This window comes from Corvus kubaryi, unplaced genomic scaffold, assembly GCF_017639235.1.
Source record: "Corvus kubaryi isolate FWS band 111438036 unplaced genomic scaffold, C.kubaryi_AGA036_p1.0 37391, whole genome shotgun sequence".
NCBI lineage: Eukaryota > Metazoa > Chordata > Aves > Passeriformes > Corvidae > Corvus > Corvus kubaryi.
The window spans coordinates 7,592,334-7,611,623 of record NW_024581130.1 but is presented as its reverse complement, the minus strand read 5'-3'; the positions used below and the strand labels follow the sequence as shown (position 1 = coordinate 7,611,623).

The following is a 19,290-nucleotide window of genomic DNA, read 5'->3' as shown; positions in this document are numbered from 1 at the left end:
TAAATCACTGAGGGCAGCTGTCTCATCATAGGCTGGTTCTTTTTTCAAAATAACCATCAGACAAGATCTTGCAGATACTAAAATGCCTCTTTCATTTGCTGCTAAACTCATTCCACTGTGCCTCTCTTCAGCTCTTTTAGCACAATACTGGCTTCTGTTTCCTGCCACAGAGAGTCTGCACATCCAGGCAAGTTGCACTGGGAAGGGTTGAGATGAGGGTTCATGTGAAATGACAGCTATCACAAGATGGAGAAGGTCATGTAACCTTGAGCGTAACATTTTAAATGTTGACATATAACCAACCACTGTTACAGCTTATTCTCACGGGTCTACAGCGTTCAGTCTGCCTTAGATTATGATCTCCTAAATTTATCTGTGACACTTTATGAAATGGTTCTTTCTTGCAACCTAGAAACAAGATTTTTCAGCTAGTTTAGAGGATATTTGAACACAGAGGTGACCTAGCTCTTTAGACAAATGTAACACCTGGTTTCTCCAGGTGGCAAACTATGAACTCAAAACAACTCTTGCTGATGTCAGTGGTAACTTCTGGCTGTGTGGTACTTCCAGAACAAATAAATATTTACTCTTCTGAATGTGGATTTATGTATTTCAAGTTCTATGTAAGGATTTTAGGAGGCAGGATGTTTGTTGTAAGTTCTTTTCAAACACATATGAGGACAAGAATTCAGGATCAAGACTTGCTCAGAACTGCCCTCCTAAGAGACCTCAGAATGGTGCAAGTCTGCTCAAGCAGACTATAGAAGAGCTATAAAAAGCAAATCACTAACGTGCTAGAGATACAGGCCAATGAGGCGAGGACAACAAAATAAATTCCAGATTATATTCAGTATCTTAAATGCCTCCTTTAAATCAATATAAGACCATACAGTGATTCCCTATCTGAAGTTGTACCTGCTCTTATCTCTGTGACACACAAGATGTATTTGCACACTTAATTTTGTAAAACCTTTACTCGTACACAATTTATGCCCAGTGCTGAGGAGTCAGTGTTCTTTGGTAGACAAAAACAGAGCACATAAACCGAAGCTGTGTGACAGAGATGCATTAAAAGGAGCACTACTGACCTTGAATAGTTGCCAGTGTACTGTTGCTCATCAGGGCTGGGCTGAGAGCACCACCTAATGTCCCTGGATTGAGGCTGAGTAAGGCACCTCTGCAGGAAGGAAGATCATGGAAGAAGTGGAAAAGAGAAAGAGTGTTACTTTTAAGAAAAGGTTGTCACTGTTCAAAAGTACACCACCATATTTAAAATTAAAAATACCAAAAGGGGTGGGGGGACATGGAGGAAGGAAAGACCAGAGATTAAGGGCTATTTTCAGTTAGTTTTTCCTCCATGAGTGGTTAATGACATGCTTGAAGTACAAGCACTGTAAATACATGACTTGCATTCATTGTTGGTGTAAAATATTCCTGTGAAGTATTTTGGGAAATCTTAATTGATAGAGAACTATCATCCTCTCCCAAATGCAGATAAGAAATACGTAAATCAAGAGGAATTAAAGAAACAAGGAGACATCTGTCTGAGCAACATTTCTAAAACTACAACTTCAACAATACAACATCATGCATCTTTGAGAACTTCTTGCTCATGATGGAGAAATGAATACAGAGGTGTGAAGTGGGTCTAGGCTATCTCTCCATTTTACAATTAGAAGGACAGATTCTATGATTCAGTGGTAAATTGCAGTTTTTGAGTCAAGCTCTGCAGTGGAATGAATGATTTATCAAGCAACAACATTGCTGCAACACAGCTTTTTCACCTTTAAAATGAACACAGTATTTGTGCACTGTGATGGGAATGATCAATTGCCACCTGTGAGTAAACCTTCAGAACCTGAGATAAATGACAGTGATACATAAAAGTGATTTATCCCAAGAATCCTCCTTCACTCCTCTGTCACCTCACCTGGAAGGGTGTGCAAAATTGATCCTTACCCAGCTGCAAACTGCGAGGATGCCATCAAGCCTGGGTTTAGTCCTGCTGCAGCAGCCATGGCAGCAAGACTTGCATTTGCAGGCAACTGTGCAGCTCCTTGTAACGCGGCCGCTGCCGCTGTTTGCAACCCTGATGCCGTTACCATCACCTGGCTGGTCCCAAGAGGGGAGGACAAGGGAGTGGAGGTTGTCTGTGTTGTGCTGGTCTCACTGGCACTGGATGCCTCTGAAGTGGAGGCTGAGGCAGAAGGGGAAGGACTCAGGGAGGGTGATGTCACTGCTGAAGAAGCTGGAGGTGCTGTTGAAATCACTGTTGCCGTGTTGTTGGAGGTGGTTTCTGTTGTGCCTGGAAGATTGGTTCTGGTCAAGTCAGCACAAAACAGATACCAGACAACAGAAACCCCTGCCCACCCGATCTGAACTGCATGTCCAGCTGAAAGGGACACAAACAGACGTTTATGTAGTACCAAGAAGCACCAAGAGTTCAAATGAAAAAATGAAATGACACTTCTCAATGGGAGGCTGAGGAGCTCTAGAAGCCAGCAATGAAATACAGCATATTTTGTTTCAGCACTACCTGTGATTTTATTTCTGGAAAAGTCAACTCAGTGGTCACAAAAACTGAAGCTTCCTAGTGCAGCAACAAGGAACAATGACAAGAATGTCCTGGGATACCAGTGACCAATAGTGAACGACTCTTTTAAGAATTCAAAAGGGACAAACGGTAGGGGTGGAAGGAGAGATCAGCCCTTACCTGTGACTGACAGACTGGTGACAGCAGGACTGGCCAGAGGGAGCACAGGGTTGACAGTCAGGGTTGTAGCTGCACTGCTAGTCACAAGGCTTGGTGTGGTTGCCACCTGGAGGTCAAAAATGAATAAAACTGCTCAGCTGCTCAAAGCTAGTTACACACTAGACCTGGATTTCTTTTTTCCCATCCTCAGCTGAGGAAGTTATCAGGGAAAACACTGCATATAAACTAATTTTTTTTGTAATTCCGTTACTTTATCATTCAGTGAAACAACCATAGCACCTTCTCTAATTGCCAGCAATATCTTTATTCTTAATAATTCAGTATTTGAAAGGGAGATATACCCATATCCATATTGTCTCAAGACTGCAGGTTAGCCCTCTCTCTCTCTCTGCCGCCCCACAAAGAGAGCACCTTGTTTTAATAGAGACACTCTTACAGAAAGAGTTACAAAATATATTATTTCTACATGTTGGGTTTTTTTACTTGTAAACATCTTTTCAGCTCCAAATCTCTTTCTCTGGTAAAATTAGGTAAATGCCCCAGCATTAACAAAGGTATTTAGAGTAATGTGTTTATATGGAGAAGCAGAGTAACATTTCACTTTTACTCAACCAAACTATAAGCTCTACTTTGGTAAGTTTCCTTGTCCCTCTGAATTTTAAAACATACAAATGGAATTTTCACTTGTGGATGGCTTATTACAAGAAAGCTTCAATAAACTGAAGGCGTTACAGATAAACACCAAAGATTTAAGGCTGGAGAAACTAGCTTATGAGGAAAAATGAAATATAAGGAAAGGACTTCTTATGGACGAGAAATGGTGTCCAACAGTAATATTTGAAGGCTGTTATACATCAATGAGAGAAATGAATCCTTTAGAATTGCCCAAGAGAACATAGCCAAGGATATAGGCTAAAACATTCCTCCTTTCCACTCTCTTACCTTAAGTCTATGATCAGAGAAATACTTCTCATGCTACACATCCCCTTAGAGGGAGTCAAATGCTTCACGCATTTTAAACAAGACTGGGGCAAGTGGGACAGATCTGAAAGCTTTCTGCCCATCTCAAATAGTGTATGAAATTAAGCGGAGCTGGATACACACTACACCTCCCACTAACGCAGCCCAGCAACCGCATCTGTCATCTGTCCAGCGAGCAGTTAAGGCCAAGGTCACAATCCCTATTTCAGGGCAGAGAATGACCTGGAATTAATACAGCTCACCCCATGGTTACAGTGAGTGACTCCAGCCAATGCAAAAGGAGGCTGCCCCCAAAAGGAGCCTTCCCCTCCAATCCTGCTGCAGAGCCCGAGCCCTCGTGCAGCCAGGCTGCAAGTCACCCTGGTTATCTAACCATACTGAAAATTCATCATTGTTCTTCACATGGCTAATTTGCAGCCAAACTACTAAACTAAGCCCAAGCATCCTATGGACACAATCTCCAGAGCTGACACAAGGAATCAACAAAGCACACAGTCAGTGAAGGCTGGGGGCAGCAGGGCTGGAACATCCATTTGAGTAGCAGCACAGTCTTAAGAGAAGCTTAGAATGAGTGAAAACACTAGTGAAACTTCACTGATGAAAGGAAGACTGTGGTTAACACCTCCATTTCTTACATACAATGGCAGATTACAGCAACAGGAAAATTTCTGTAGGAAAGCTCCTTTAAGTTGGAGTCTGAACGAACTTGCAGTTACTAAAACACACTGTCATAAATCTCACTATGTTCTGCCTTGGTAGCAAGGCATGCAACCTTGCTTTGCAATTGGAGGGGAAAAAAAAGAACAATAATAAAAAAGACTAAGTACATTTAACACAGCCCTTCCCCTGAAACAAAAGGTTGCATGCACACACCCTGAGACAAGGATGAGGGGAGAGAATAACACGTCACCAAAATTAATGGTTTAATGAAGTACTGGAAGATATTAGCTACTACGGTGATGAGGGTGGAATAAATACTACAAAAGGACAGCTACAGGCTACATAAATTCCACCACATTCCTATTAGCATAGCTACTATGAAATCTAATAGCTACTGTTTCTATTTATGAAAACAGACCTCCATGGACATTGGTAGCAAAGGTGCTGAAGGAACCTTGATGCATGTGTTTTGTTACTCATATTTTCATGAAGTTTGTGTTTACCTGAGGCAAATACAAGTGTGGGAAATTAATTACATGAGTATTAGCTAAACTGTTCTTTTGTTCCATGTCTTTTTTTTAATATAAATAATTTCTGACTAGAAGTAACAACAATGGTATCTGTGTGACCCAAATCTCCAAATGATACAGAATCACAGGATGGGTAAGATTGGAAGGGACCACAGTGGGTCCTTTGGTCCAACCTCCCTGCAGGGTCAATCCTACAGAGTACATGGCACAGAATTGAGTCCAGATGGTTCTTGAGTATCTGCAGTGAGGGAGACTCCACAGCCTCTCTGGGTAACCTGTTCCAGTGCATGACACATTTTACTGCTGCTCATTTACTTACCAGAGCAGCTAAAATAAGAGAGGAGGGGTAGAGCTATTAAGCGCTTTTAAAAAATTACTATTATTTTATATATATTTTTAAAAATGGAAAAAGGAAAGTCCAAATATAAACTGGAGGTATTATCTGAAATATGTTCAAAGCAATAACCCCAAGTGCAAATTTGGTAGTCAGAGTATTTGTTCATGAGCTGACTAAATAAAACACCCTCACTGAATGCCTGAATAGTGCCCGATTTGTAAGCATTATCTCTCTTAGACAGTATCCAGGTGGAATATTCCAAATGCCAGTAAAATATAAATATGTGAGAACAGGTCTGCTGTACAAAGAAGGTGCAGCATGTGTAGCTTCCACAGTGAGCACAGCAGAACCACCTCTCCAGTGATCTTTGACAACACAGTTCTTGACTCTTACCAGTGAGGTTGGACAAGGGAAAATTGCTTTGATGGGCGAGCTGCTGGTTCCACCACTGCTGGGTGGGTTGATCCTTTTCTCCTTCTGGCGCCGGTTACAGAACCAAACGCGGATCACCTCCTTCTCCATGTTTAGCTGGTCAGCTATCATGGCGATCTCATCCGAGGTAGGCTTTTGGTTCTGACAAATGAAAATGGCATTTCAAAAGCTCTGAAATTACCTCCTGAAGTTTTACATCATAGCTTTTTCTTCAGCAGGCAGAAATCTGGATGGGTGACTCAGATCCAGAATCTGGTCAGTGGTACAGCAGAGACAAACCACAGCAGACGCTTCTGCCCTCCAGCTAAAACCCTCAGATTATTCATATTTAGACTACAGCCCCATTTATCCATCCTCATGTTTAGACCTATGTCTGAATACACTGGAATGCAAAATCACAAAGTCAGGGAACTTCAAGAACCAGTGAGTTTTTCTGAGGGGGTTTGTGTTTGTTTTTAAAGTGAAGCAGATGTTGATGCAAGTTTCTCGGCATGGGTTTTGTATTCCCCTTGTTTAGTACTAGCACTTTCCTAAATAGCACAGTAATGGGTTCACTCTAACACATATAACTATTAAGCAAAGTTTCTTCATTTCTTCATAGGCTGAGCACAGCACCAGGACCACTGACCTCCAGGAAACTCTTCTCTAAGGCCACACGTATGTTGGTCTCTATGCTGGTGCGTTTCTTCCTCCTACGGTTCAAGCCTTCGATCCCTTGCCCTGGAGAATTCAGGGCACTTGGGCTGGAGAGAGTTGAATCAGATGAGAGGTTTTCTGAAAAAGAAGAAAGTAATACAAATCAGGAGATTTAATCTGAATGCAGTGCAGTCTAATGCAAGTGTTCTTCACCTGTGCAAGGTATGTTAAGACCCGCTCTGTATCTATTCCAAACACACAGAGATTTATGAAGACCACATGCATTAATCATTGTATTTCCAAATTACAACAGATACCTGAAACTAAAAAGCTACAAGCAAGCCCACAGGGTGCCCTCTGCTCCTGCATGCTACCACAGTACCCCTTTTATAATACCTGTATGAGGTTTGTCTCCCATATCTCATTCTACTCCACACTCACTCACTGCAGGCTGCAGTTTAAAGGAAGAAGGAGCAACTGATATCCATGAGCCATAGCTGAAAGTCACAGGCAGTTATGAAAAAATCTGAGCAGCCTGAAATTTCCTTTACCCACTCTGCAATACACTAGAGGAAGTGAAGTTCATAACCAGCTTCACAGTGTTCAGCCTCTTCTCTCTGGACATCTTAGCAGATATTCAGTGCTACCAACCACTCTAGACAGAGCACAGCTCCCCCTGCTTAGCTTCGCCAGGGCTCTTAACCCCTAATCCTGTCTTTCTGACACCACAAAGGAGCAAAGAGAGAACATTTAACCCCACCTGGTAGCAGGAAGAGCAATCTAACCAAAAGGCAAGTTTCAGCAGGGAATTTAAACAAAATGATTAATTATGGGTGGAGTTCCCTCACTGCACGGGGGTTTGTGGGTGATAAGTAGGTATCAAAGTTCACAGTGCCCACCATGATTGTGATAGACTCAAATTGGAAAGTATTGTCTAGGTTTCATTTTTTTAATAGTAATAGCACCCATAAGTGTGCTGAAACTCGTCCTCAGCCTGAAAACTCCACAGAACAAGCTGAGTTCTGTGGCAATAAATTCTGGAATCATTGGTACGCTTCTCCTGCCTACTTTTACCTGAAAGAAAAAGTAGTAGCCTCTGAAGTCGCCTGAATCTTTCTTCCAGAGATTTTCATGAAACTGAGTCAGAGCCAAAGACAATGGTTCCCCACTTGCAGGCTGTGAAGAACCCTGACACTGTTCACAGACCTTAACTTTAGCGAGACAAGTATTTCTTCAGGCTAGCAGGAAAAAAACCCCTATGATACTCTTTGCAGCACTGGACTCATCCAACGTTGCTGGAAGGTTTGGGGACCACTGTCCTGTGGACTTGAGCACTAAGTGTGGAGGTATTTATGTTTTCTATCACAGACCTAGAACACCTAATGATAACCCCTGTCAGCAAAACAGAGTGACACTTTCTTTTGTCAATGCAGGACAAATTTTCAACACCGCATGAGATTATTTTCAAAATTTCAGAGAATGCTGTAGGCACCAGCATAAAGCTCTCTCCATTTTGGTAAAAGTCAGGAAGGCACACACCATCCCTGCCATCTGTTTAACATATCCATCAGTTTTATACTATGTACGACTGCATACTTGTATGAAAAAACTGGCTGACAGCGCTCTCAAACACCTTCTATCCTCTTTCTATCCTAACACCTAGCACCACCATACAAGCTCCTTTTGCTGGTAGGAGATTAAAAAAAAAAAAGAACACTACCAACACTGGCATAGTGAATAACTTGTATCCCAGGAAAAAAAAATAATATGGGAAGGAAAAAGCAAGACCTAACCCACAAAAAAACTCTTCCTACAGGGAGAAAGATTATTTATTTGGACCCTTGGAGAGAGATAAAAGGAATGCACACAGGGGTATGGAAGGAGATGGATGCAATAAGCTCTGCCTACTGAAACAACAAATCATGCAACCCTCTCTCTACCACACATCTGAAAAAGAAAGCTAGAAGAGGATTAGAAGTTATATGCATTAACATACATGAAGGAGGAAAACCATGACACATATTGTACCTCATCCCATGCAATTGTTCAGCTGTCTACAGAACACATTTCTGAAAGTTCATACTGGAACTATTTTGGAAGCGTATAGCTACATGAAAAGGGAACTATGGGCCCTTATTTCTACACCCTCATTTGTCCCAGGGGCAGCTACAAAGGCTGGTAGCTTCATAAAACCATAAGGGCACAAACGAAGCAGCTTTTCAGAATCCTACTGATTTTGGTAGGCTGGTGAAGAAATACACAGACTCATTCACCTGCATCATTGAGCCACTTTTCCAGAAGTGGCTTTAACTTGCACATGTTCTTAAAGCTGAGGTTCAAGGCTTCAAAGCGAGAGATGGTAGTTTGGCTGAAGTCATTTCCATAGAGTTTGCCCATAGCGAGCCCAACATCACCCTGGACAAAGAAAGAGAAAAAAGGGATTCACTGACATAGGCACTTCCAAAGCAAGGAATCCTGTCACATTCTGGTGTTCCCTTGGTGACTCCACTGCTGTGTGGGATTTCAGTTTCACAGAGGCTTTCTCAGCGCTACCAAGACTCATGCTAAAGCAATAATCATAAAGAAATGTCAAACCTCAGTCAGTTCAACCGTGCAACTCTTTCCAGGAAATCCCTGATGCTTTGTCTTCTTAGCATTATCACTGAGCAGCACATTCTACTGAATAACTAGTAACATTTTCTTAGTTCTTTAAAATAAATAAAGGCCAAGCTCTCTTTAGGAGCAGATTTAAGTTTTTCTGCATATTTCACACCAAAGAAGAAACATTCAAATAAGCAGAAACGCAATGAATTCACGTTCTCAAATTTGTAGAAAATACTCTAGAAAAGATGTCTGCAAACATACATCACATTTAAATAGATGTATAATAGATAAAATTAATAGATAGTCTTATCCGAACTGTTAGTGTCTTCTGAGGTTCAAACCAAATTTCTCCCCAACAGATACAAATTTCAAAGCAGACAAGAAGTTGAACCATTTCAAATAATGATTAACAGCAGTCTTGACTATCATTACCCATCTGCCAGAAAGCTATCCAGGAGATTTACAGGCAGATGATCATCTTTTTACATCTATTATTGCTTTTTAAACTCAGTTTTAGCTAGCTATCAGACATTCTGCTTATCCTAATGTATATTTATATATTATATAGCTATGTAGTAAACGCTTGGAAAGTGGTGTTTAAAAAAATAATCAATCCATTCTTGATTGTGGCCATTAAAAACACCATAATATTTTCATGCTTTGTTTTGAAGCTGGAAGGTCCTGCCCTTTGAAAAAAAAAAATGCACTTATATTTCAAGTATACTATTCAGTCTAAAGCAGCTTTATTAAGCTTTTTATTTTAGCACAAAACAAAGTATGAGAAGTCTGGAAGAAGAGGCTGAAAAGCTGGAGCACAGTTAGTGGAGTTTAATTGTGAATGGGTTAGTTGGATTGGGCGTAAAGCTTGCTTTTCTTTGAGGTCAGCTCCACAACCACAGCTGGGTATGAGTACACTGACAGCATGCAGAGTGGCCACACACAAGCCAGGAAGAAAACAATCTTTGGGAAGCTTAGTAAATTGTGTAGGTTGAGCAAAGAAAACAATTTCCTTCCTAGTAGAGGACCAGAACAATTGGTTTGTGTGCCCTTCAATCAGAGGAAACACGTGGGAACTCACATTTATGCCTCTACTCATATGCCAGGATCCTGTGCACTTTAAAACTCATAAATCATTCCAAGAGAAGTAACGTGGATGCTCTTCTGGGTTTATGAAGAAGAAAACCTGGCTATGTAAACCATTTTAGAGATAAGTTGATTTATGTCTGGCAGGAAAGAGTTATGAAATTTGCTCCAGTCCCCCAACTAAATTTAATTCTGCATTTATGTTGTTCTTACTAACATTTGCCATCTGATTTAAAATGAATAGTTAACCATTTCTTTGTCAATGCCAAAAGGTGGCAGCATTTCAGCTGTAGGCAAGGGAATTTACATACTGGGATGAGAATTTTATATATTGGGATGGCCCACAGATAGGATGGAATAGAGTATAAAGGCACTGTATACACATCTGATCTACTCTGCAGGTTGACTGAAGCTCTGGTAATGAACTGAAACTGATTAAAAGGTACATCATTGTTGTGTGTATCGGTCTGTTAAGAAGCTCAGATGGTCTAGCAGAGACAATACCTTTCACAGAATAAAAATAATATTGTCTAAAATGTTCACTCACGTAGCTGGAATCTGTACTGAACAATTAGTCCCAGGCCTGAAATGATGCTAAGGTGCAGTTTGCTCATTGTGTCCCTGTATGTCAAACATGGAGGTATTTTTAAGGAAAACAAACAAAAGGATTTAAATGCATCACCCACATTTCAGTGTGGGAGAAGAGACAGAACTGCTGAAATTCAAAACCTGTTTTATGGTTCACACAACAGAATGTAGTAAGTGATTAGTTTGCAATGCAAACTAAATCTTACAATTATTTTTGAAAGGCAGGGGTGGCGTGAGTCTGAAAAAGCTTACAGTACTGCTGGAAATAAATTTCTTTCATCCTCTGAAAGGCAGTCTATTTATCCAACTATAGGAAACCAACGTAATCAGGGTCTCTAATTATCATCCAATTATGCAATTAGGTTGAAGTTATTAGAACAGCCTAATTACACACATACAAACTCAGAGTAGGATAGGAACGACCAAATGTAATTTTATCACATTCTCAAGATTCCCCTTTTTTAATCTGAAAAGCAAATACTGAAATGTAAATCTGAGCAGTTGTGTTCATTTTTCCTCACCATGAAAATTCATAACAGGGTCAATAAAGAAAGGTTAACGCATAACTTTAAAAGTCTAGCTGAGCCTTTATAATCATCTCACAGCAGGGCAGATTAAACATAATAATGAGAGATCTACACGAACCTCCTCAGTCAGGCTATAGGGAAGCTATTGTATTTTACCCTATTCTGTGCTGCTCTATTCGAGCTTTTGTGTGTGTCCATCACTTGTATTTCTGTGCCTCCCTCTAGTGGAAAGAAGGGAGGGAAGAAGGCATACATGCCAGCAAAATGCACTTCATTTGACTAAGAACATTCTGTTCTTGGCTTATAATTAAGATGCTGCCAGGAACTTTCATTATGAACTTTGATTTTTCAATTTAGGACTTTGCCAGAAAAATAAATCTGACTTCAGCACATACTTTCAGCTAGAGTAGATTTACTTATTCTGGGGGGACATATGTTGAATTGACTGCTCTGAGCTCAGACTTTTAAATACTTTGATTTTTGCATGCTCTTTCTTCTAGTAAAGACATGCTTATGCTTAACCGCAGACTCCTGCCAAAATTAATTGTTTACCTGGAGAGATATTTTAATTTTGCAGGGGAAAAAAATAATTCTGATATTAATAAGAAAGGACTCCTGGAACCAAGTTCCTTTCAACAGAATAATGGAACATATAAATGCACTTTGTACTTTTAATTGTAGACTTCATTCAACCACTTTTACTATGTTCAAGATTACTTTTCTTCTGCTCTACGGGTATTTCTGAGCTTTTAAACAAACCAAAACAAACCACAACTCCAGTTCACCCTTGTAGGGAGAAAACTTCAAAGGTGACAGTCCTTTCAGGTTTTGTTTAGGAACCTTAGCAAAAGCATTAAATACAGAAATCATTGATGTTTAATAGGAAAATACGCTTGAGAGATAAAAACCCTTTGACATCCAAAGCAACTGCACAAATGTGATATACTTTTTAAACACACAGAGCAGTTAATTGTACCGTATGATTTTTGGAACTTTGTACTTCTGAAGGCAGCTTTAAAGTGCTTTGTCCCATTCATGTCACATCCTACAGAATGAATAGTGCACATGCAATGACATCTGGAGCTGGTAAATGCACGTTTTTCCCTGCTGGGAAAATGGCTATGCTTTAAAACCAACAGGGAAGTAAAGATGGATGTATGGCTTTTTCTGTTATTTCTTAGAAATCCCCTACATAAAGGCCAGAGCATAACCCTATTTAAGCAGGTTCTCCTAGGAAATGATGGAATTGTAGTCTCCCTCCAGACTTGAAAGATGAGACCTCAGGTTCCACACTGGCAGGCACTAAGGTACGCAGTCTCACCTGAGTGAATCCAAGTTTGATCCGTCTTTGTTTGAAAGTCTTGGCAAACTGCTCAAGCTCCTCAAGGTCACTGGGCTCCTCCAAGCTGGGAGTGTCGATTCGCTTTGGTGTTGACTGGCTCTGTGGAAGTGCCTGAACGGGGGTCGCTGCTATTGTGCGTGTTGGGGTTGCTGGCTATTGAGACAGCAAGGGAAAGATGAAAATCAGACTTAAGAGGATAATCAACAGAAATTAAATTCCAAAAAGGTATGTGATGTTCTTGTGAGAAGGGTCAGTGAATTGGCTATTTCCTGCAATCTGGAAGTTTCTCCAATTTATTTATGTTCCTCTCCAGAACGTGCAATGACGATCCAGAAAACTATAATAGCATGACAGGCTTTTAAAGGTTCTGTCATAACCAATTAAAGCAAAGTAAGAGATGTTCAATAGTAGCCAACAACTTTCGCTTGCTGCAGACGCTGCTCAAACAACGCTACATACTCTACATGATATACTTCTACCACTTACAGACACCTTGGCATTCATCCCTTTAAAAAAATTTAAAATTGCATCTACTGGTCAGGTGGCAGATTTTCACCAGCGCAGAACATTCAAGCCTCCTATTTAATCCTGGAAGACTGTGCATGTACAGATGCAGCAAACATAGCAAGTTCCCTCCAATACCATCTCTTGTGACTGACTCAACTCTTCAGCAAGAAAAAACTAGATTTACCTCTAAGCCTTCTGTTGATAGTTGCAACAATAAGAATGAACATACTGGTGATACAAGAAATTAAGCAAAGGCAATCTGCAGAAAATAATTCATTTTAGGTCACACTTTTCTTCTATATAAAGGGTAATTTTTCAGGAAGTCCATGGAAGGTTGACTGTTCCTGAACATTGGCATGCTAGAGCATTTTGCAACTACCATAAATATGTGGAAAAAAATTCGCATCTTGGAAAATGTTCACAGGTGAATAAAATATATTTAGACCTGGTATTGCACAGTTCAGGCTTTAAGTGCAACACGAACACCAGAAACACATTTTGAGTGCATAGCTCTACCTCCTTACATGCCATGATGAGCTGAGGATGAAGAGACAAATCATTTACTCCAGTTAAATTCTAGCCAGTTTAGCTGTGGCTCTCCAGAGTAAAGGTGATTTCATGCCTCTATGTCCTGTGCCTGTTCTTACTAACAGTTCTGAAACTCTGGACTCCTTCAGGGCAAATAAGAACAGCCTCAAGTCCAGGCAGCACTACAGTATTATGCAAAGTCTATGCAAAGGTTCAGAAAAGGCTCTTCTAAAATGAATGGCCTACATATAGCTCACTCTTTGCATAACTCCTTATGTTTTGTCCTGGGTTAGTGCAGTGTTTTGCAGTGCACAGCAGATGGTAGAGGGAGGTCAAGATCTATAATTCCATTACTTGAGAAATAATGTAATCATATATGACCTTTCTAGGATTGCAGATACATGTGTCGCACTTACAGGTTTTTAATATTTTTAAATTTACATTAATCATAGTAGGTAATTACTGCAATATGTCTTCACTAATTTCACCCACTTTGCATAATTTATTCTTTCTTAGTAGTTTTAATTTTTTTATTTTTAACCAAGAATAATCTTTAGTGGGGAATCATGCTGCTAGCTGAGGTATGAACTAGAGGTGAGACAACTTCCATTTTCCACATGATGCATGAAAAATACTAGAGGTGTATAATAGAAAATGTAGTTTTCAAAGACTCTGATAGACTCAGGCACCTTATTGCAGACTAGAAAATTCTTATACGTAACCAAGGTGGCAGGAAGATACTGTGTGATATTACATGATATTTGAGAAACAGCATGAAGCCATGAAACTAAACTGCACAGTAAAACCCAGAGCCAAGCACAACTAAATTTACAGGCACATGCAACCTTAAAATTGCTTTTCTTATAGTCTGAAAGCTTAATCACAGAGCTCTAATATTTTAATATACATCTATCAGAATATTTGAATATTTAATTTGTAACAATCTTTTTTTTACTTTCACAGACGGTAACTGGTAAGACTGGCAATGACTTGGCAGTGATGGCAGAACAACTACACTAAAATAAAGATAGATTGCCACTGCAATCTTCAGAAAGGTACTTGTCAGTAATCTCCTTTGGAGCTTTTTAGGTAGCTCATACCTTGCTCCTCTGAATTTCCAAGAAAACCTTAAAGGAAATCAAACAATGCTCTAGTGCCATTAACTCAAGGTATCAATCATGAAAATTTCCAGCTAAAAATCCACTTTAGAACATTAAAGCCTGAAAAGAGACACACTGGGGTGGGAGCTACAAACCTGAACTATCTAGAAAGACAAATTCACTATTATAGCTACAACATCTATTCAGGTAACTAATACAAAGGGTCCATTCACTTGCCATAGTTTAAATCCCCTCAAAGCAACTCATGAAGTGTAGGAATAAGCCTGACCTGCGAGGCAAGGGTGATGCTTGGCTGAGACTGCAGGAGGTTGGCTTGGCTTTGCTGAGGTAGTTGCGTTAAGAGATTCTGCGCTTGCAGGAGACCTGGAGAGAGAAAAGTGTGCGTTTGGTTTGTCGTTTAAAAACACTCAAACACGAAATGAGGTAAAATGAGGCTCTTGCCAAATGATGGAAAGCTACAAAAAACCCCTGAGATGTGAGCTTTCATTTCATCCCTGCATAGATATCTTCAGACTTTGGAGTTTTCGGCTCAAAATCCCCTTGCATATTCCTGAAGTATAAGTGGTGACAGAAGGGAGAAGTGTGTGTAAGTCCCCTCTGCAGAAAGAGTTGCTAAAGATCTAGGCCATCCCAGTTCTGGGTGCAGGAATCATTCGCTGCCCCTTTCAGCACTCAGGTTTTGGATACACCTCTTCTGGTAACCAACAGCTGACCAAGAATTGCGGAGCCACACAAAAATACTGAGCACCAATGAGATCAAATTCAACAACTGAATACTAATCAAACCCACAAATTTGGCTTATTGATCACCCTCCTTCCTCTCTGAAACACCCTATGCCAACTGCCTAACAAGGAGGAAACTTTCTGGCAAACTTAAGCAGAACACACCAGAAGACACAAAAAGTCTAGATAATTCCCTCCTGGGTCAAATAAAGTAGGAATCTTTTGGAAAAGTAATTGGAATTAAAGTTTAGGTAAGATACTGAACACAGCTCAATTTTAACTAATAGAATAAACACTACACTGAACACAGGAAAACCCTGCTACTATGAAAAGGTAACAAAATCAAAGAACAGTTGCAACTGATAGAACCAATATGTATACTATGCTGTCAATCTATGAATAAATTCTCTTACAGTCCACTTTTGTGTAGTTTATTAAATCTCTGAGGAAATTGAGATGCCTGCATCTAAATATTTTAACTAGAAGCTATCTAATTTTTTTTTTTGTATTTATTTCTAATACAAAAATTACCTACTTTTAAGGGATGGAATCTTGACAAAAATATACCTACAGTTAGTCAAATTGCTCAAACTTACTGTGAAAAATATTAACTGTTATTTTTTAGGTACCTCCTGGCTACAACTATGAATTTCCACTATAATAATTTAAGAACCTGACTAATTAAACTTACACTTCAACATACCTAGTCCCTAAAACCAGGGGGGAACAACAGATGGATGGACTGCTATGCCACCACCAACTATGTACCACTTAAATTCAACATCATCAGCTGACTGATCTACCTCTTAGCAGAATAAAGGCAGGGGAAACAGAATTTAGGACTTGATAAATACTGAGTGAGGAACTGGATGGTTTATGCGAGGTGAAGACCCTAAGAGACATGAAAAGAAGGATTACAATGGTTAAGAAGGAGAAAACGTACCCTCAGTAAGGGATACACAAGTACAGAAGAACTATCATCTGACAGTGATACTTGAGTTTTGTTTAACAAGGAGCTGAATATGTATTTTAAACAGAATGTGTTGCTACGAAAATGCTCAGGACCTACAGAATGCAGCCAGCTGCTTATGTAACATAATGGCACAGCAGAGACAACGATGGAAATTTGCTTTGCACCACAAAATCAATGTGTTCCAGCTGTGTTTTTGAAAAGCCACAGCGAGGGAACAGTGCTGCTCAAGGAACTTCCAAGACAGCCACCTACTACAGCTACATATTGCTTCTTACAATGCAAATATTTGTTCACTTGAAAGATGATTTTAGCTGCCCAGATCTAAATATTAATTAGTGAACAGTTCACCTCTAAGTGAAGAGTTTTTGACCTGCACTCAGTGACAGTGAATTTAAACTGACAGCTTGAAAGAGAAAGGGGCAAACCCATCACACTGTCACCATGGAGTGGCTGACCAACAATGAAACAAAAAACAGGCAGCTGACAGTGATGACATTTGAGTTCTAGTCCACTGTTAACACCATTGATTACAAGTTACTGACTTGTCTTACGACTGCAATCAGAGTAATTAGGACAGGCCTCTTGTGAATTTTTGCCCCCAGAAAAATCCCAGAGGATGTTTTTCTGGCACTAACAATTTTGCTAAAGAACACAAACACAAGATGACTACACTCTTCCTAATTTTATTCTCACTCACATGGTCTGAAATAATTATCACGGAATTATCAGTATAAAATAATCTGAACACATTTAATCTACTGTATTTTTAGATAATTTTATCCTAAGTAAGAGGTGCTGACACAAGGTGTCTCAGGCAGAAACTGGAGACAGAACAAGTCAGTTCAACCTGCAGCTGACTGAAGCAATGGTGAGGGGATGGGGAAAGCAGCTGGGCTGTTTTGGCAACGTGTCTCTCTCCCTGATTACAGCTCTTTCAGGCAGTTGCCATGCACACACCTTGGGCAGTCCCTGGCTCTCATGGGGGGGCAGCTGCAGTTGTGTTCTTTTCAGATATGACTTGCACCAGTCTAAACTTCTCCTTCATCTCTCTTCTGAGAAGAAACCACTGAGGTCCAAAATAACTTCAGTGAATTAACTTATAGAGCCCATAGCACTGCCTTTTCTAAGCAAACCCACACCTCTCAGGCCCCTGCTGAGATACTGGCATTTCAAACAGTGCTGTTTCCATAGACTCATACTGGCACCAATACTGCTTAACATCTTTATTACCAAGAAGGCTGATGGGACAAAATATATTCTCAGCAAGTTTGTGGACAATACCAAATATGGGGAAGTGGTCAACAGGCCAGAAGTCAGGGTCTGGACAAACGGAACCTCATGAAAATCAATGCAGGAAAATGCAAGTTCTTCATGGGGGCTGGAATTACCCTGTGCAGCAATAGAGGGTCGGCACTGGCTGGCTGGAAAGCAGTCCCACAGGAAAAAGTCCTGGGGGTCCTAGAGGACAATATGATGACCATGAGCAGTGTGCCTTTGCACTAGACAGCCAACCACATCCTGGGCTGTACTCACAGGAGTGCAGCCAGCAGCTCAAGGGTTGTGCTTCTCCCCCTTCATTTGGCACCTGTGACACCACAGCTGAAGTCCTGCTGCCAGCTTTGGGTTTCCCAGTACAAGGCACAAAGACATCCTGGATTTCGTACATCCAAGGTCCACCAGGGTGGCTAACAAGCTGGAGCAGGTAAGTGAGCTGATTTGTTCAGCCTGATAAGACTAAGGTGAGATCCTACTGCTTTCTTCAAAGACAGAAATGGACTCTTCTCAAGGATACACTGCAATGAGATGCAGTGGATATTGGAACATGGAAAACTCCAACTAGATATAGGAAAAGAATTTTTTTTTTTAAACATGATAGCAGTCAACTATTGGGGCAGGTACTTGAAAATGTTGCAGAAACTCCATCCTTGGACACATTCGATTCAACTGGCTGAGGCGCTGAATGCCTCCTATAATTGGACCTGCTTAGAACAATTCTACCTGCTCTCTACAGGTCCCTTCCAACCCACCTGATTTTTTTGTACCTACAGAAGCTGATATTGTACTTGTGTACTTTACAGAGGTTGTATTCCTAACCCTCTGCCCTGGGTTTTGAGAGCACAGTGGTATTATTGCATTCAATATGGCACACAAATCACCTACGTGACACTCTAAAAGAATAATTGCATAGAGGCAGATACGGACCTATGCAAAAGTATGATAGTTTGGAAGCACTTAATTTCTTTTTTAATACTTAAAGTAAATATATCTATCATCATTCAGGATTTTTCCTGTAATGTCTAAGAGTAGCATGAATAATGGTCCAAGTCAAAAAACTCTTCCTGCCGGCCAACAGTCCCCAAGGACTGATCTGGGGTTCAGTTCTATCTAAAATTAAACAAAAGATAAAACAAACATTCAAGCACAGGCTTTTTCAGCATAATTTTTAAAAAGTTGGCCCAGAAGCATAATACATAATTCATCCCAAACTGATCTCCCAAAAGAGTGAGTTTTTTCATGTAAGAACTTGACTGCTTTATCTCTGCCAAAGCTGTTCGTCCTCTCACTAGAAGTTAGCTTGCAAGACTAAGCCATTTACAACAGCTTTCACATGAGTGAGGTCTCAAAGTCTGTATAACACATATGAAAGAAGAAAACAGGACTGGATCTGGCCTGCTATCATCATCCCAGGCAACTTAACAATAAAAAAAATGAAATCACTAAGACAGTCTTTAATAATAAATAGCATTAACTTGAGAATAGGTAGACCCAGTTTCAATGTTTAAAGCTAATCAGAAGCTTGTCTTCCACCTTTGCTTTTCTGGATATTTTCTTTTTAAGTACTATTTCTAAAACTCATTGTGACACACTCTTAGATCTCGACAACTCCTGTTTACAATATTAATTTACACTAAATGCAGCACCATTTCCCGCTCCATTCAGATTTTTACTGATAAGATTTTTTTAGCAATATCTCACGAGTAAAAAGATGAACAGTCGCCTGATGA

The 19,290-nt window shown here is 40.2% G+C and overlaps 1 protein-coding gene across 9 annotated transcripts in view; it reads right to left on the bottom strand.

The window, feature by feature from the left end:
• POU2F1 (POU class 2 homeobox 1) overlaps window positions 1-19,290 on the bottom strand; it is a 114,004-nt gene that overhangs the window by 11,701 nt on the left and 83,013 nt on the right. For all 9 annotated transcript variants that reach the window (XM_042038050.1, XM_042038048.1, XM_042038043.1 and 6 more), the window contains 8 exons: window positions 14,858-14,952; window positions 12,413-12,586; window positions 8,563-8,704; window positions 6,282-6,427; window positions 5,615-5,794; window positions 2,714-2,819; window positions 1,960-2,305; window positions 1,089-1,177 (listed from right to left, as the gene is read on the bottom strand). In XM_042038050.1, coding sequence (XP_041893984.1) covers window positions 1,089-1,177; window positions 1,960-2,305; window positions 2,714-2,819; window positions 5,615-5,794; window positions 6,282-6,427; window positions 8,563-8,704; window positions 12,413-12,586; window positions 14,858-14,952 — 1,278 coding nt within the window. The remainder of the gene's footprint in view (window positions 1-1,088; window positions 1,178-1,959; window positions 2,306-2,713; window positions 2,820-5,614; window positions 5,795-6,281; window positions 6,428-8,562; window positions 8,705-12,412; window positions 12,587-14,857; window positions 14,953-19,290) is intronic.